Here is a 16,716-nt window from a genome sequence, read left to right as displayed (position 1 = left end):
GCTTAAAAAGCATAACCCTACTATTGATTGGGAACAAGGTGAAATAGTCTCTTGGGGTCAGGGTTGCCAGAAAGGTTGTGTACAGAAAGTCTCACCGTTGTGCCTAGTGGACACACCTAGCAACTCTAACAAGCCCACAGATTTACAGATACCTTCCCAGTATCAGGATTTAAAGGCAGTCTTTGATAAGAGGAAGGCTGATACTTTACCTCCACACAGGTCCTTTGATTGTAAGATTAATCTTCTGCCTGGTACTATGCCCCCGAGGGGTAATGTATATCCTCTATCCGCTAAGGAGAACTTAGTCTTAGAGGAGTACATTCAGGAGAATCTAGATAAAGGCTTTATTAGGAGGTCCTCTTCTCCAGCCGGAGCCGGTTTCTTTTTCGTAGATAAAAAAGACGGCACACTACGGCCTTGCATCGATTATCGGGGCTTGAACAAGATAACAATCAGAAATGCTTATCCGATTCCCCTGATTACTGAGCTATTTGATCGCCTGAAAGGTTCTAAGATTTTTACCAAGTTAGACCTGAGGGGAGCTTATAACTTGGTGAGAATTCAGCAGGGTGATGAATTGAAAACGGCTTTCAATACCCGGTATGGCCACTATGAATACACGGTAATGCCCTTTGGGCTTTGCAATGCTCCTGCTGTATTCCAGGACTTGATTAATGAGGTTCTTAGGGAATTTCAACAGGAATGTGTTATAGTTTATTTGGATGATATACTAATACATTCTAAAGAGCCTGAAACTCATCACAAACAAGTCAGAAGGGTATTACATAAACTTCTACAGCATGGGTTGTACTGCAAATTGGAGAAGTGTAGCTTTGACCAATCTCAGGTACATTTTCTTGGTTACGTTATTTCTGGAGAGGGCTTTAAGATGGACCCTGTTAAACTCCAATCTATCTTGGATAGGCCATTGCCCAAGGGACTCAAAGCCATTCAGAGATTCATCGGTTTCTCGAATTACTATAGGCGCTTCATTAAGGGATACTCGTCTATTATCTCTCCTATTACTAACATGACTAAACAGGGTGCTGATACTAAGACATGGTCTCCAGAAGCGCTTGTTGCTTTCAGTACTCTCAAGGAACAGTTTGCCTCAGCACCAATATTAGTTCATCCAGACACATCTTTGCCTTTCTTACTCGAGGTAGACGCCTCAGAGACAGGTGTAGGCGCTATTCTGTCCCAAAGGTTAAGTTTGAATAAACCACTGCATCCATGTGGTTTTTTTTCTAGGAAATTGTCTGGGCCTGAGAGCAGGTATGATATTGGTGACAGGGAACTGTTAGCGGTAATTTTGGCTTTAAAGGAGTGGAGACACTTGTTGGAAGGGACTTTACACCCGGTTACTATTTTGACGGATCACAAGAATTTGTCATATATAGGGGAAGCCAAGCGATTATCTGCCAGGCAGGCTCGTTGGTCTTTGTTCCTTACTCATTTCAACTATGTTCTCACTTATAGACCTGGTTCTAAGAATTCTAAGGCCGATGCATTGTCCCGCCAACATGAACCTTCTACTATGCCTGAAATTTTTTTTCTTCTATAGTTCCTAAGCGTAATATTATTGCCAGCACTAGCATTAAGATTCACTCTCCGTTGCTGGAGGAGATCAAGAAGTTACAACATCTGGCACCCGGACCTATTCCGGGGGACCGTTACTTCGTGCCTCCTGAACTCCAACTGGAACTTATGCAGTGTTTTCATAACAGTAAATTTGCCGGACATCCTGGCATACGCAAGTCATGTTCTCTGGTTTCTAAAGATTTCTGGTGGCCTTCATTACGTAAGGATCTTAAGGAATTCGTCGGGGCATGTGATGTCTGTATGAGGACCAAACAACCTCATACGCTTCCATGTGGACTTTTGCAACCCCTAGAAATTCCTGTGAAACCATGGTCCTGTCTGGCTATGGACTTCATTGTTGATTTACCGGTTTCTAAAAGACATACGGTTATCCTCACAGTAATTGACAGGTTTACCAAAATGGCTCATTTTGTACCTCTGCTCAAATTGCCCTCTTCTCCCGAATTGGCTGAAATTTTCGCGAGGGAGATTTTTCGTTTACATGGGATTCCTTCTGAAATCGTTTCTGATAGAGGTTCCCAATTTGTTTCCCGGTTTTGGAGATCCTTCTGTTCCCAGCTTGGTATCAAATTAAATTTTTCCTCTGCCTATCATCCCCAGTCCAATGGGGCTGCCGAGCGCACCAACCAAAAGGTTGAACAGTTCTTGCGTTGTTTTGTTTCTGAACACCAGGACGATTGGGTCGGTTTGATTCCTTGGGCGGAGTTTGCGCACAACAACAGTGTTTGCGATTCTACTCGTTCTAGCCCCTTTTTCATGAATTAAGGCTTCCATCCTTCCGTTCTTCCGTCGGCCTCCCCCTCCCAGGGGATACCGTCGGTTGATATTCATGTTGCCAATCTGAGAAAGTTGTGGGATCAGACTCGACAAATCCTTGTTCATAATTCCATGTTGTCCAAACAACACGCTGACAAACGCAGAAGGGTGGCTCCTGTATTCTCTCCGGGCGATAGGGTATGGTTGAGTACCAGAAACATCCGCTTGAAAGTTCCTTCCATGAAATTTGCTCCTCGTTTCATAGGCCCTTACAGGGTTCTGTCTCGGATAAATCCTGTTGCATATCGTCTGGCTCTTCCGCCTGCTTTACGCATCCCGAACTCCTTTCATGTTTCTTTATTGAAGCCTTTGGTATGTAACAGATTTTCCTCCACTGTGCCGTCCCCTCGTCCTGTCCAGGTTGAGGGTCAGGAGGAGTATGAGATCAATTCCATCCTCAATTCTCGGATTTCTCGGGGGAAGGTGCAATATCTTGTGGACTGGAAAGGATATGGTCCTGAAGAGAGGTCTTGGGTGGCCCAGGAGGATGTGCATGCTCCTCGCCTTCTCAGGGCTTTTCATGCTCGCTTTCCGTCTCGCCCCGGTTCCTTCCGCCCGGTGGGCGTTTCTGAAGGGGGGGGTACTGTCAGGGTACCTGAAGTCTCTACCTCGGAGGAGAGTAGACTTCCCGACGTCCGTTCTCTCAGCGGGGCTGATTCATCTAATCCTCACAGCTCTCATAGTCATTCCCACGCCGGCCGCGAGAACCCCACTTCCTTTTTATGACACGACGCTCAGGAGCCGACGTCATGACGGCAATCACATCCCGACCTGTCAATCTGGTTCGGAACAACGAATCAGGGCTCGGCAAGGGCGGAGCCATGATTTAGAGAACCAGGGTATAAAAGAGGGATGTGGCTAATGGTTCATTGCCCTGTCGTGGTTCTAGCTTGTCTGGTCCCTCAGTGCTCTTATGTTTATCGTTCTATCTGGTTTTGACTCGGCTTGTACTATCGTTCCTGTTTACCTCTCGTGTCCTTTGATCTCGGCTTGTCTCTCACTTACCTGTCCTCTCGTTCCCTCGACCCCGGCTTGTCTCTGACTATTCTCTGCTTTCTCCTTACGTTAGTCCGGCCATTCTAAGGTCCGGTATACGTACATCTCTACTGTTCGTACTCTGCGTGTTGGATCCCTGTCCCGATCCTGACTGTTGGACACGGAGCTGTTCTGCAGACATTTTGCCGGCTTATTGCCCTAGCTTGTGCGGTTTGTGCATCAGCTTCACATTCCACCAACTTGTGAAGCCAAATCATCCACGTCCACAGCCCCCAACACGCACTCATGTCAGCACCTGCGTGGGTCAAGACCAGGGTCAGAAAGACAAGTTGGGTAGACCCATTGTGTTCTTGGGAAAGGCACATGTGTGCAACAATTTTAACGCGGGTTCATGCAATTACAGTGCATGCCAGTTGTTGCACATCTGCTCATTTTGCTTTAGGGCCAAAACCATGTGCCCCTCCAAGCTCTTCCCAAGGAAATGACGTACAGAGGTTAATGTGGATAATATCACCTATCACTTGCACTCTCACCCCTCACCCCACTTGGAAGATTTCTTGGTGTCAGGTTTTTACAAAGGTTTTCACACAGGTCTTGTTGCACTCCCCTCTGGCACACTGGAATGCCCAAACTTGTTGTCAGCCTATTCCGATCCAGTGACAGTAGATGCTCTATTAGCCAATGAAACACAATTAGGCTTTATGTTAGGCCCTTTCAACCACTCACCTTTCCAGTCATGGAGAACCAACCTCATCGGTATTGCTACCAATGCTTCATCAAATAAAAAACGGCTAATCATTGATCGCTCGGCTCCTCATTCTTCCTTCATGCCTAGCATTAATTCACTTAACCTTACTGAAGAATTCTCCCTCCATTACGCCACAGTGGACAATGCCATTCAGGCCATTCTACAGACGGGTAAGCATGCTTGGTTAAGCAAAATGGACATTTTCAATGCATTCAAGCTGCTGCCAATTCATCCGTGTCTATGGCATATTCACGGTGTTAAATGGAGGGAGAAGTATTACTTTTATATTAGGCTCACTTTTGGTTCCAGGAGAAGCCCAAAATTGTTCGACATTTTCACAGAAACCCTCTGCTGGCTGCTCCTAAATGTACTTTGTTGTCCCACGGTGATTCACTATCGCGGCAATTTCTTACTGGTGGAATCAGGTACAGAGACACCCCAAAGCATTTTTAGCACCATAGGTTTTTTTCTCCACATTAGGCATCCCCATTTCACACGATAAAACTCTAGGCCCCACTACGCGATTGGTGTTTTTAGGTATCATCTTGGACACAGTGGCATTACAGGCGAGCCTCCCTGACAATAAATTACAACGCATCAGGACTGAGATGAACCTATTCCTGCGGGTTGGTTCGTGTAAACGCAGGGATCTCCAGACATTATTGGACTCACTTTACTTTGCCATGCGAATCATCCTGCAGGGAAGAGCGTTCATTTCTAGGCTTCTTTGTCTGCTTCCGGGCCTGTCAGATAATGCCATTGTATACCTCGATCCTTGACTTGGCTGGCTGCCTTATTTCACTTTTACCTCTGCTTTGAACATATTCCAGGTATAGATAACAAACTAGCTGACGCATTATCACGCTCTCATTTTTAGGTTTTCTTTCAGCTGCACCCCACAGCTCACAGACTCTCTTCCAGAATTTCACTATTCCAAGAACTGGTGATGGATTAAACAACCTTCTGTATCACGCACGATCCCTAGCACATGCAGCACTATCTGATAACACAAAGATAGCATATGATAGGGCCCTTACAATTTATAATAGATTCACGTTCGAATTTCACATACAACCGAAGTTCACCATCGGATCAATGGTGGCTTTTGCTTCTGTTTGCCATCTTCACCTGAAATTTCCTCACAACACAATCAAACTTTATCTCAAGAGAATCCAACACCAAGTACTAACCACTTTTCCTAATCACGCACCTTTCCTTACATCCTATCCTATTAAGAGTATACTCAAAGGCATTAACAAAACAGATCAAACCCCCACATCATCCAGATTACCAATCGATGGTCCAATTTTCAGGGCTCTCTGATTTATTGGATAATCAACCATTCAACATTCCCACGAATCATGTGATTAAAACTGCTATTTATATAGCATTCTATGTCTTTTTGAGACCCCGCAAATTTACAGTCACCAAACAAACTGACCGCGAGTTAAGCCTTAAAATATCAGATATTACATAGCTCCACGATCACTATGCACTGTAACTAAGAAGGTCTAAAACTAATCAAACAAGTCAACCATCCATCATCCCACTGTATCCTACTGATAACAAATGGTGCCCTGTTCAAATGCTAAATTCATATCTACCCACACTCAACCAGGCCACCCACTACTTACCACAACTTTCACTTGAAAGATTCCCGCTCACAACTTCTAAATTCGTATTTTAAATCAGAACACTATTACGAAAATTAGGTTTTGGCCCTGCATCATTCTTAGGGCATTCATTTAGGATAGGAGCAGCCTCCGCCGCTTCCAGCACTAATATCCCAACACATATTATCAAAAGATTGGGGAGATAGAAATCTTCTGTCTATTGTAGATATATTCCTAATCCAGAGAAGGAAATGAGGAAAGCATTTAAAGTTTGGTTATGTAAATTGTTGCAATAAAGTGTGTTTCCCGTTGATACTTTTGTCCTCTTTTATTACAGGCCTACCCGTACGTTGGTTACGGCACACCCCAATCAATTTTGCATTAACACGAATTACGCATATTACTATTATGTTTCCAACCACAAGTTTTAAGGCCAAAGGCCTGTATTTGTGGGAGGAGTTTAAATCTATCGTGGACCTATAAAAACCCAATCACCCTCTTACCTGGACAATGCTTGTTTTTCAGGTCACCGCACCCCTTATGCATTATATATTACCCTTAGTGGGCCCTCTTTTATTACAGGCCTACGCGTACGTTGGTTACGGCATACCCCAACCGACTTTGCATTAACTCAAATTACGCATATTACTTTTATGTTTCCGACCACAAAATATATATTTAGAGAGATAGAGTAACTTTAAGATTTTTCCTGTCCAACAAAAGTATTTGTTTTAGTTTCCATTAAATAATATGCTACCTGTGCATACTGAAACTAAAAATACATTTGAAACTTTTCTTCCTAGGACACAATAAAATGGATGCTGGTGGTTGTTTTTTGGAGAAATCATTTAGTAGTGAAAGGAATAAAAATTATGAAAGGCCATGTGCTAACATGCACATTGTAAACTGCTTTGTGCTAGATTCAGTTATATACCACTATAGTTGTGTTCTTTATTTACAACATAAACACAACACTTTTTGCCAAGACTTTGAAAAATCAGTTCTCATTTAATACACTGTTTAGTTAATACACCACTAATTAAATGCAAAACAAATTGAAAACTGCAGATGGAGCTATATAGCTAAATATCAAACTGCATAAACAGATCCTTGTAAGGAACCATACATAACTGACATCCAAATATTCTCACCAATAACTTGCATGTTTAAGGTCACGGATTTGCTGCTAGTACTAACATTTCATATATTATCCTACTTTTGCTTTGATATAAATGGTTGTCAACACATCACACATTACTGGAATGGGCTCATTCTTGTGTGTGCAGATCAAGGCAAGAAATATTTGCATAAATATCTACGATTTTGTGAGTAATGATATGCTTTGTTGAAATTCAGAATATATATAAGTAATTGTTTAATGCTAGAACAGTTGCATGTGCAAAGATGTATTTGTATTTTTGCAATGAGTGGCATATGTTATCCCTACACACATTTTAAATTACACAAGCCAACATCATTAAAGTTATTACTTAATCCAGCAAGCAAAAACGTAAAAAAGTATTGTTCAGCAACAATTAGGCAGGATAACATTTTTTTTAAAACACAAACTACAGGGCAAAAATTAACTTATATTTTTAATGTAATGTAAAAAATAATGCATTAAATAAATGTTGTTTTTTAACATTTACTTTCTTTCCCTTGATGCAGACAGACTCATCCCTGGTCAGAAAGGGGTAATTTTCCCATAATTTCCATTATCATATAGGACAAGTGGAGCTGCTCTGTACAATGCCAGTTGCTATCAGTTTACTGATAGCTGAGTGCACATTTTTTAATGAGTTAGGCTATGTGCAGCTGAAGCCCCCGCATGTGCAGTCCACAGTTCAGTTTCCCTTTTGGAAGGAAAGAGAGCACACAGTGCATGTAAAACTGAACAAAGCTCCTGGAGATCCTGAAATTCTCAACACTGAGGGGCAGGCTTAGAACTGTGCAAATTTTACAAATCACTGCATTTCTAAGCCACTCTATGAGCTAAGAGTTGACTGTATGCAAAACTTTAAGGACTCTACGTCTTTAAAGAAACACTCCATGCACCACGACCACTACAGCTTACGGCTAGCGTCATAAGGAATCAAATCGTTTTAGAATGTTTTGACTTCCTCTTGGTGACAACACAAGCTATAATGTGCTAAGCAGAAGTAGGATACAAACCTACCTAGGCACTGTACACTATATAAAGCCCACTTTAGAGGTCAACAAATGTGACACCATTATTGCGTTTTCCAATGTTTATTATACATTTAAATGGTAGTGCACCTACATGCAATGTATGATATTAATCAGTTACTGTTTTAAAAAAAAAAAAAAAAAACTCTTGACACAGAGACAAGATGACCTACGGCTACACAGCTTAATGTTTATATTCAGTAAAGCACATGTTGGCCAGTACCGTGATTACATGGGCTTCTGCGTAAGCCGTGATGCAACTGTGTTTATTCATGTCGGCGAAAGCTGTGATGCAACTGTGTTTACTTATGCTCTGTCAAGTAAAAAAAAAAAAGAAAAAAAAAAAGAATGTTTTGACTTCATACCTTGGGTCCGTTGGGCACCACTCCCAGTCTCAACTACTGAAGATGTAGAGATGGAAGCTCTTATTGAGAGCGAAGATCTTCAGTGCGTAGGTGCTTCTGGCAGTAGGTGAAATGCAAAGAGGCGCCCAGCAGAATCCAAGTAAGAAGTTAAAACGTTCTAACCATTAGACTCACAATTGGGGCGCCAGGGCACTTGAGGCACCGTAGCCACCACAGCAGGCTGTGGTGGTTATGATGCTTGAAGTGATTATTAAGAAAGAAAATATCACATGAATATCGGTACAGTAGTGTCAAAAATCATCAAGGTTTCATTATATTCCAACATAATGTCACTTTTATTTCAAACAAATCTTTAGGGATAATACTCTGTTGGTGGAAAAGAATGTCATGGGTGCAGAGGGGGTTTTAAGTATTGCGTTGTTTGAACATGTGTCCCTGTTCATGTTTATAACTTTATGGAAGTGTAACTTTACATTTCTCTATGCTTTACAGGCCTCATCAAACTGCCAAGCGTATCAACAATATTGTTTAAAGGACACACGCTATTATTATATACTCACTGGACAGATATATTTTTTATGAATATTACTGATCAGATTTTTGCCCTTATTCCATGATCATACATATATTAGAAAACCCTGTTTGATGTACTTGTATAACTTTGTATAATAAATTGCAAGAATGCCCCGGCCTTTCAAGGATCTCCTGTAACAGACAGTCAAAAGGAGAATATGACGGAGTGGGGAGAGTGATAGAAAAATTAAGCATTGCTATCGTAAACATTTTATCACTTACATCCTCAGAGTTTTGTTGAGAATTTCTTGGCTGCTTGTACTCTGCTAATGAAGGCTGTGAATTATCTGGGCAAAACTGAGAACTGAACAAAAACTGTGAATCTGTCAGGCTTGATTGGTCACCAGTACTATTTTTGCCTGAAGACTTGCTTGTCCTGTAATCAATCATATGAAATTAAGTGCTTCTTATAAGTACCATTTTTACATTAAAATAATTAGCTCCAGAAAGGAAAGTGAACTGAAGATCTGGAATCCATAACATTAGTAATCACTGGAATATTAATGGTTAAATATCTTGGGAACCTGGCAGAAAAGTACAGATAAAAATTAATTTAAAAAAAACATAACAGTATTTAAAGGTACACTATAGTGTTAGAAATACAAAGCTGTATTTCTAACACTATAGGAATCATCCCCCCCTTCAATGAGCTAAAGTGATCTGGGTGCCTACAGTGTCCCTTTAACATTGCAATGTAAACATGTCTGTTTCCCAAAAACGGAAATATTTAAATTGCATCATTAAGGGCACTGAGATGGTTCAAGAAAGGCCAGGTGAAACATACACAAATCAGAAATAAGTTTGAATGCCCTGAATGTTCAGGTTTTAACTTTCCAATTCTATATTGAATATATACTTTTTTTCTAAAGGGTCATATCCGAGCAGCTATAGTATTCTAATGCTTGGTATCATACTATTCATGTTTATTCTTGGTAGGCAACCAGAAAACATATCTTTCATAGTTTTGCTTTCTGCATTACAAAAGCAAATGATTCTGTGATCATACTCTAATCAGTTAAAACCACTGGGAATGCTTTAATTTACTGATATGTAACTGTCTGAAAATGCATTTTGGCATGAAATGACACACATCAAAACCGAGCGAGAAGCATTTTATGTCTGTTGTTGAAATAAACTAATTTTCAACATTCCAGGTCAGTATAATGTTCAAATAAGATCTTGGCTGACATATATTTGTGTATTCGCCTATCTAATGCGAATATAAGAAGGTGAAGAAATTACACACCTACCTACTTTTCAGCTTGTATTTAAAACCAATTGAACACTGTATTTTTAAATGTGGGAGTCTGCTTTAAGACACATAAACAGAAGTTCACATTTGAATATCCAGCAGCTAATGGTAAAAAAAACTCAACACACTTAAATTCTTCATTTATATTTTCAGGATTTAAATTCTGTGCCAGTTTGCAGAAAATAAATTACATTATAAATACAGAAACCCCTCACCCAGTTCCTGGTGGAATGCTAAACAAGTCTTTGATGTTCCACACATTGAGATTCATTCTTAAGCCTGACCAAAAACAGAAAAACAAAAGATATATATAGATGCAATTTTTTAATCACACATCAGAGACGTGTTACAAATAACATTTTAAATATGTGCCAAACAAATAATATCAAAAAGCAAATTCCATGCCAAAAGTATTAAAAATAAAGGGATTCAAACTCTACTCTAGGACTGTCCTGGTCAAACAGAGATAGGGTGGTTGTGGACCACTTTAAAGTATGTAGGGTGCCAGTGCTTTGAGACCACTGGTTTACAGGATATGTAGATAATTGAAGATTATATTAGCTTTAGTGTACTAATAGTCTTAATTTTAGTAATGACAGGAGGTAACTATTTGCATAACTCTCTTTACTGAAAATCTCCAGCAGCACAGAAACAGAACAACCAATCAGAAAAAAGTCAGTGGATATACAAATGACGTCTATGACATCACTCCCTCTTTAGAAAAACGACAGGTAAGAAACACATGTAACGTGACTATAAACATAAGTCCCAAAAAATCCAATCAAACAGTAGTATTCCAATTCCAGATAGGTCTTTTGTGGAGAAACACGGGAAACAAATCCTTCTCTTGAGGATAAACAAATCACACTGAAAGAAAAAGAAAAAAGTGAAAGATATCTGAAGTGTCAATTTGCCCGCATATAATGAACATCATGATCATGAAACAACACATTGAGCATTTTATGATAAATAGCAAACTTATTCAATTAGTCATAGTTCTATGGCAACGAGATACACAATAATATAGTCAGATATATTCCTCAGAAAACGTAAATAACATCATCATAGTCTAAAAAAAACTACAATTTGGGAGGGCCAAGTAGGGTGGGAAATATTCGCCTCCTGTCATTACTAAAATTAAGATTATTAGTACACTAAAGCTAATATAATCTTCAATTTTCCACATGACTGGAGGCTTCATATTTGCATTTTTAACGCTGAGAATTAACCAATGTGAAAGAAGCATGAGATGTCTGACGAAAATAAAACGTCCTGAACGTACTCTTGCATGTCCAATCAGCACAACGCATAATATTGGCAAGAGAGGCTCCTGCTGATAAAGCTTGTGAAACGGCCGCACCTCTGACTGAGTGGGCCCCAAAGCATGGTTTAATGCCGGCTAACGATAATAGCCAGCGGACCCATCTGGCCAGTGTCGTCGTAGACACCGGTCCATGAGGTTTTACGTATGAAATCAGGAGCTGACCTGCTGAAGTAGTTCGGGGGGAGCTGAGACCGGTATATCTCAGTAATGTCCTGACCACACATAGTCTGGGGTCTGTTATAAAATATGGGTAGAAATGGGTATATGGGTAGAAAACCGAAGAGGAGTCTGACTTAGTATGACGCAATATCGAGAAGGTAACCCCTTCTGGAGTGATGGAGAAACCATCCACGTCGAACGCCCTAACATCTGCCACCCGCCGAAACAAGACGAGACATAATAAGGGGGTAAGTTTGGCTGAAAGCTGTTTCAGCGAAAGATACGTGTTATCCGGCCAATCTCTAAGGAAACTCAGTACTACATCCACATGCCACAGGCGTAAATATTTCGGTGCTGGAGGTCTCGACAATTTGGCACCCCGCAGTAGCCGACAAACCAGTGGAATGCCTTGTACTGGGACGTGTGCAGCCGATATGGCTGATCTAACCACGTTGAGGGATCGGTATGATCGACCTAACAAAAACCGTTGTGACAGATAGTTGAGGATTAGTGGGATAGGGGCAGTAAAGGGATCAGAATCCCTTTCCAAACACCAACTACTCCAGGCGGACCATGTGGAGATATAGCATTTCCTGGTGCCGGGAGCCCATGAATTCCATAGGAGGTCTTTAGCTGATTGTGATAGGCCGTGAACCGACCAGGATCCCCTTAAATCGTCCTGGCTACTAGGTCTAGCTTTGCTCTAGGACGAGGGTGTGGGATTCCCCTCGTGGTCCCATTAGAAGTAGAGGGAAGGCTGGTAGTAAAAGTGGAGTCTCATGGAACATCTCCAGTAGGTCCGGAAACCACGCTTGACTCTGCCAGAGTGGGGCTATGAGCCGGAGTGATATTCTGTGGGTGCGTGTGTACCGAAGCACCAGTGCTATCATGGAGAACGGTGGGAACGCATATACTCCGTGGCTCGGCCACGTTTGCAGGAATGCATCCGCCGCTTCCACTAGCAGTAGTGGATCCTTCCACTGTTTTAATTCTTGGAATATTGAGATGTTGAGTTGCCAATCGCTGTTTTCTCGCCAGTGGCGCGAGAATTAATCCGCCGTCAGGTTGGTGATTACTGGTAGGTATTCCGCCCGCAGCGTGATGTTCCCATATAGGCAAAATTTGTAAATGTCCTTTGTGGCCTCTGTGAGAGCTCGAGATCTGGCCCCTCTCAGGCGGTTAATATTTTGTACCGCTGAGATATTGTCCATGCGGAGTAGGATGCAGCAGTTCGACATGTCTTTGGCCAGGCTGTGGATGGTGAAGGATCCTGCGATCAATTCTAGACAGTTGATGTGTAGATCGGTCTCCTCCACTTGCCAAGGACCCCCTGTGGAGTCAACCGCGCAGTGGGTGCCCAAGCCCCAGAGGCTGGCGTCCTACTCCACAATGAAATCGGGGGAAAAGCCAAAGATCACTTGTATGTGAAGTAGCCACCATCAGAGTTCCATCCTTACGTCTGTTGAAAGTGGAATCCAGTGGTTGCACAAGTGACCGGTGCGTAGGTATCTCGCCTTCAGGCGCTGCATGGCAATGTAGTGGTCCGAGAAATATAGCTTGTATGGAGGAGGAAAGGAGTCCCACAATCCGAGCGAGCATCCTGAGAGGAATTGTATCCATCCGTAGGGCACGTCTGATTTCTTTCCGTATAGAAGCTATCTTTGCTGTAGGAAGACGTAGTACGCAGTTCTTCGAGTCGATATCGAAACCGAGGAACTGAACCGACTGGGAAGGAGAGAGAGACGACTTTTGTCTGTTCACTCCGAAACCCAAAGATTCCAGAAAGTGAACGACAAATTTCGTCTGCAATCGTAGCCTGGAAGCGGGTTCGCAAAAAATTAGCAAGTCGTCCAGGTACACGAGACATCGCACGCCCAAAGTCCGGATGTGAGCCATCACTGGTTTCAGCAGCTTTGTGAAGCATCACGGAGCCGAACTGAGGACAAATGGCAGACATGTAAACTGGCATGTTTGTCCTCTCCATCGGAATCGGAGGAATCAATGGCAGTTTAGATTGACGGGTACCGACAGGTATGCGTCCTTGGGGTCCAGACGTATAAACCAGTCGTTCTCGATGAGAAGGTTTAATAGCAGATGAATTCCTTCCATCTTGAAGTGTCTGTTCAGGTTGATGACCGGTCTGTAATCTCCTGTCTTCTTCTTGACCAGGAAGATATTGCTGGGGAAGCCTTCCCCTCTGTGAGCGTATTGCACTGCGCACTTCTTGAAGAGGGTGCCGGTTTCCTCGTCTACGAGGCGGTCCTGTTCCGCCGACATGTGTATTGGAGGTGGAAGGGTGACCTGAACGGGTTCTGAGTAAAACTCTATGACATAGCCTTGTACTGTCTGGAGAATCCAGGTGTCTTTGGTACTCATCTTCCAATTCTGTAAGAAAAGTTGGAAACAGTTAGGCAGGTAGGAGGACTCACCAGTAGAGAAGCGACCGCGTACCCGTCCTCTGAAGCCTCTGTAGGACGAGGTCCTCTGCGCAGTAGATGGGAAGAAGTGTGATGACTGTGGGTACAATCTGGAACCCGATGACCAGAAGCGGCTGGTGGCTCGCCTCCGCTGCCAAACAGCCCTCCCAAAAACACCTCTTCCAGTAGGGGCACGGAAAACCTGCTTTAGCGAGGTCTGAGCTTTGTTCAGGGTGGTGAATAAATTTGCATGTTTTTTGAGTTTTGCTATGAAAGATTTGCCAAATAGTAGGCCCTTTGCTTCTGGGCCAAATTCCTTCTATCCTAGGTCCATGAGCTTGTTGTCGATGCGGATCAGTGCAGATTTGCATCTTTCGGCGTATAGTGCCGCATTTGCGTTACCCAGGAGGCATATTGAGCGTTGAGCCCATTCTCGGATAGCGTTAGGGTCGAGTTGTGTTCCCTGGTTGAGTGCCAGAGCCGCAAAGTAGAGCATCTTTGCAATGTGGCCGAGCAAGTCAAGTACTTTATCTTGCGCCGCCTTCAGGCCTTTCTCCACACCTTTGCGAGGATCTCTCCCTGAGCGTGACATAAAGACTACCACAGTGGTGTCGAATTCGGGAGTAACTGACACTTTGTCCGGTAGCAGTGGCCTAGGGCGTGCGCGAACCTCCTTCTCCAAGGGTTTGCGCAGCCAATAGTGCACAAAATGTGCTAGGTGGTCGGGGAGGCTCCACTCTGAAGATCGTGGGTGCCGGATGTTGCGGGGGTCGAAGAGTGGGATTCCTTGTCCGTCCAGGAACATTCCGTCTTCGTCCGCACTGGGTTTAGTGCCACTCAGGCCATCTCTGCCTCGACCGTCTTCACCGAGTAGTTATCCTAACGTACTTCGAGGAAGTTTGGGGTAGATCTTGCCATTCCTCTTCCTCTGATGGTGAGCCATCTTCGTGCCACTCGTCTACCACGTCCATGGTGCGCGGTGGGTAATAGTCTTCCTCGTCGGAAGATGGTGGCGGATGGGGTTTGGCTTCCCGGTGCTCTGACCGCTTGCTCCGTTTGATGGGTGTCTTTCCCTTGGCCTTAGTGGGGGGGGGGGCTGCCGCCCTTCCATTGCCGCTTTGACTTGGAGACTTCTGAACCCGAAGCCTCCATCAAGTCTGGGGAACTTGTGTCACCGTGGGTTTCGGGTAGAGCTTGTAACAGAGCCTTCTCCACTGAAGCCGCTACCGCAGCGTTTATCAGTGCCTGAAAGTCTTGGGTCGGTTGCTGAGTGTCCTCCATGACTCGTTCCCGTCCTGTTGGGAGACAGTGACAGTTAGTGGGGGTAGTGGTGGGAGGGTCAGCACATAAGAGTGCAAGACTCTAGGTGCAACTGGGGATCACCCAGGTTGTATGGCCTGAATTGTCTGAGTGTATGAATTTAGTGCCAAGTTCACCTCTATCAGTATAATCTGGCTACTGTGAGCGGTGGTGCAGGTGTGACTGTCTGGTAATGTTGTGAGGTGATAGCCGGGCTCACCACAGTTGTATGCCAGAGCTGTATGCACGTGAAAATCAGAGGTATTCTTAAAGCGCTTGGGGGCTTGTTCCCTTAAGGTATGCGTCTGCAGGACCCTCGTGCATATGGCTGGGTTTCACCAAAGGTGGTGTGCCATGATAACCCAGAGGACACCCACGTTATAATTTTTGGCACCTTATAAGCATTGAATGCATATCTGGGGGGTCACCCCAGGTGGTGTGCCATGAAAACCCAGAGGACACCCACATTCATAAATGTACACTAGGTACAGTAAATATAGATATATATCCCTGTGAAGGGAAATATGTAATACACTCAGTTTCCTTAATAATTCTTCATGTAAATCATATCCAGCCAGCAGAATGGTATTGTAGTATTGTACTGTAAACTGACAGGCAGTGTTTAAACATCCAGTATATATATATATATGGGAGCATATGTAGATGATTTTAGTTGTGTACAGGTTAGACAGTGTGTTGAAGCAAGTCTTTAAAATACAATGCTAAAGGTGCACATCGGGTGATTCCTGATCTGTAAAAGTAGAGGGAAAATGGCTGCCGTAAATCTTGCGATACCCGCGAGTTCCAAGATGGCCGCCGTTCATGCGCAAATCTCAGCCAAGCCCTAGCAGTCGCGGGCCCGCTGAAACACTGTGGAGTAAGTGACCTGGCCTCCCCCCAAACCGTCCTATACAATTAGTGGAACACAGCACTGATCCCCAATAGGTCCGCGGAGCGGGCGCGGCACTGGCAGCCGTGACGCCCGCGGACCGCGGTGAGGGGAAAAACACACCAGTAGTAACAGTGACAGAATAAGGAGACAATTTACACTAAATAACCGTCAAATATAAATAGAGACAGGTATAGGAGAGCCAGGGAATATAGAGCAAGTTGAGATGAGACAAAATAATTACAATCTTTTAAATGCTAAGTAATCAGGAGAGACAAAATACTCTGACCTGTGCCAGGCTGAAGCAGCAAAGAAAGAGGAAGTCATGTCATAGACAGGGCCTTTTGTATATCCACTGACTTTTTTCTGATTGGTTGTTCTGTTTCTGTGCTGCTGGAGATTTTCAGTAAAGAGAGTTATGCAAATATGAAGCCTCCTGTCATGTGGTAAAATTCCTTGTAGCGATTCCATTCACA

At 43.3% G+C, this 16,716-nt stretch overlaps 1 protein-coding gene across 1 annotated transcript in view; it reads right to left on the bottom strand.

The window, feature by feature from the left end:
* The window catches only part of IHO1 (interactor of HORMAD1 1), a 40,845-nt gene extending 30,422 nt beyond the window's left edge, over nt 1–10,423 (bottom strand). Inside the window, exons 1-2 of the mRNA XM_063428146.1 lie at nt 10,368–10,423; nt 9,123–9,276 (exon numbers count right to left, since the gene is read on the bottom strand). Coding sequence (XP_063284216.1) covers nt 9,123–9,276; nt 10,368–10,423 — 210 coding nt within the window. The remainder of the gene's footprint in view (nt 1–9,122; nt 9,277–10,367) is intronic.
* Between the last annotated feature and the right edge of the window lie 6,293 nt (nt 10,424–16,716).

The sequence above is a fragment of the Pelobates fuscus genome, chromosome 7, assembly GCF_036172605.1.
Source record: "Pelobates fuscus isolate aPelFus1 chromosome 7, aPelFus1.pri, whole genome shotgun sequence".
NCBI classification, from domain to species: Eukaryota; Metazoa; Chordata; class Amphibia; order Anura; family Pelobatidae; genus Pelobates; species Pelobates fuscus.
This window is presented reverse-complemented; position numbering and strand designations above follow the sequence as displayed.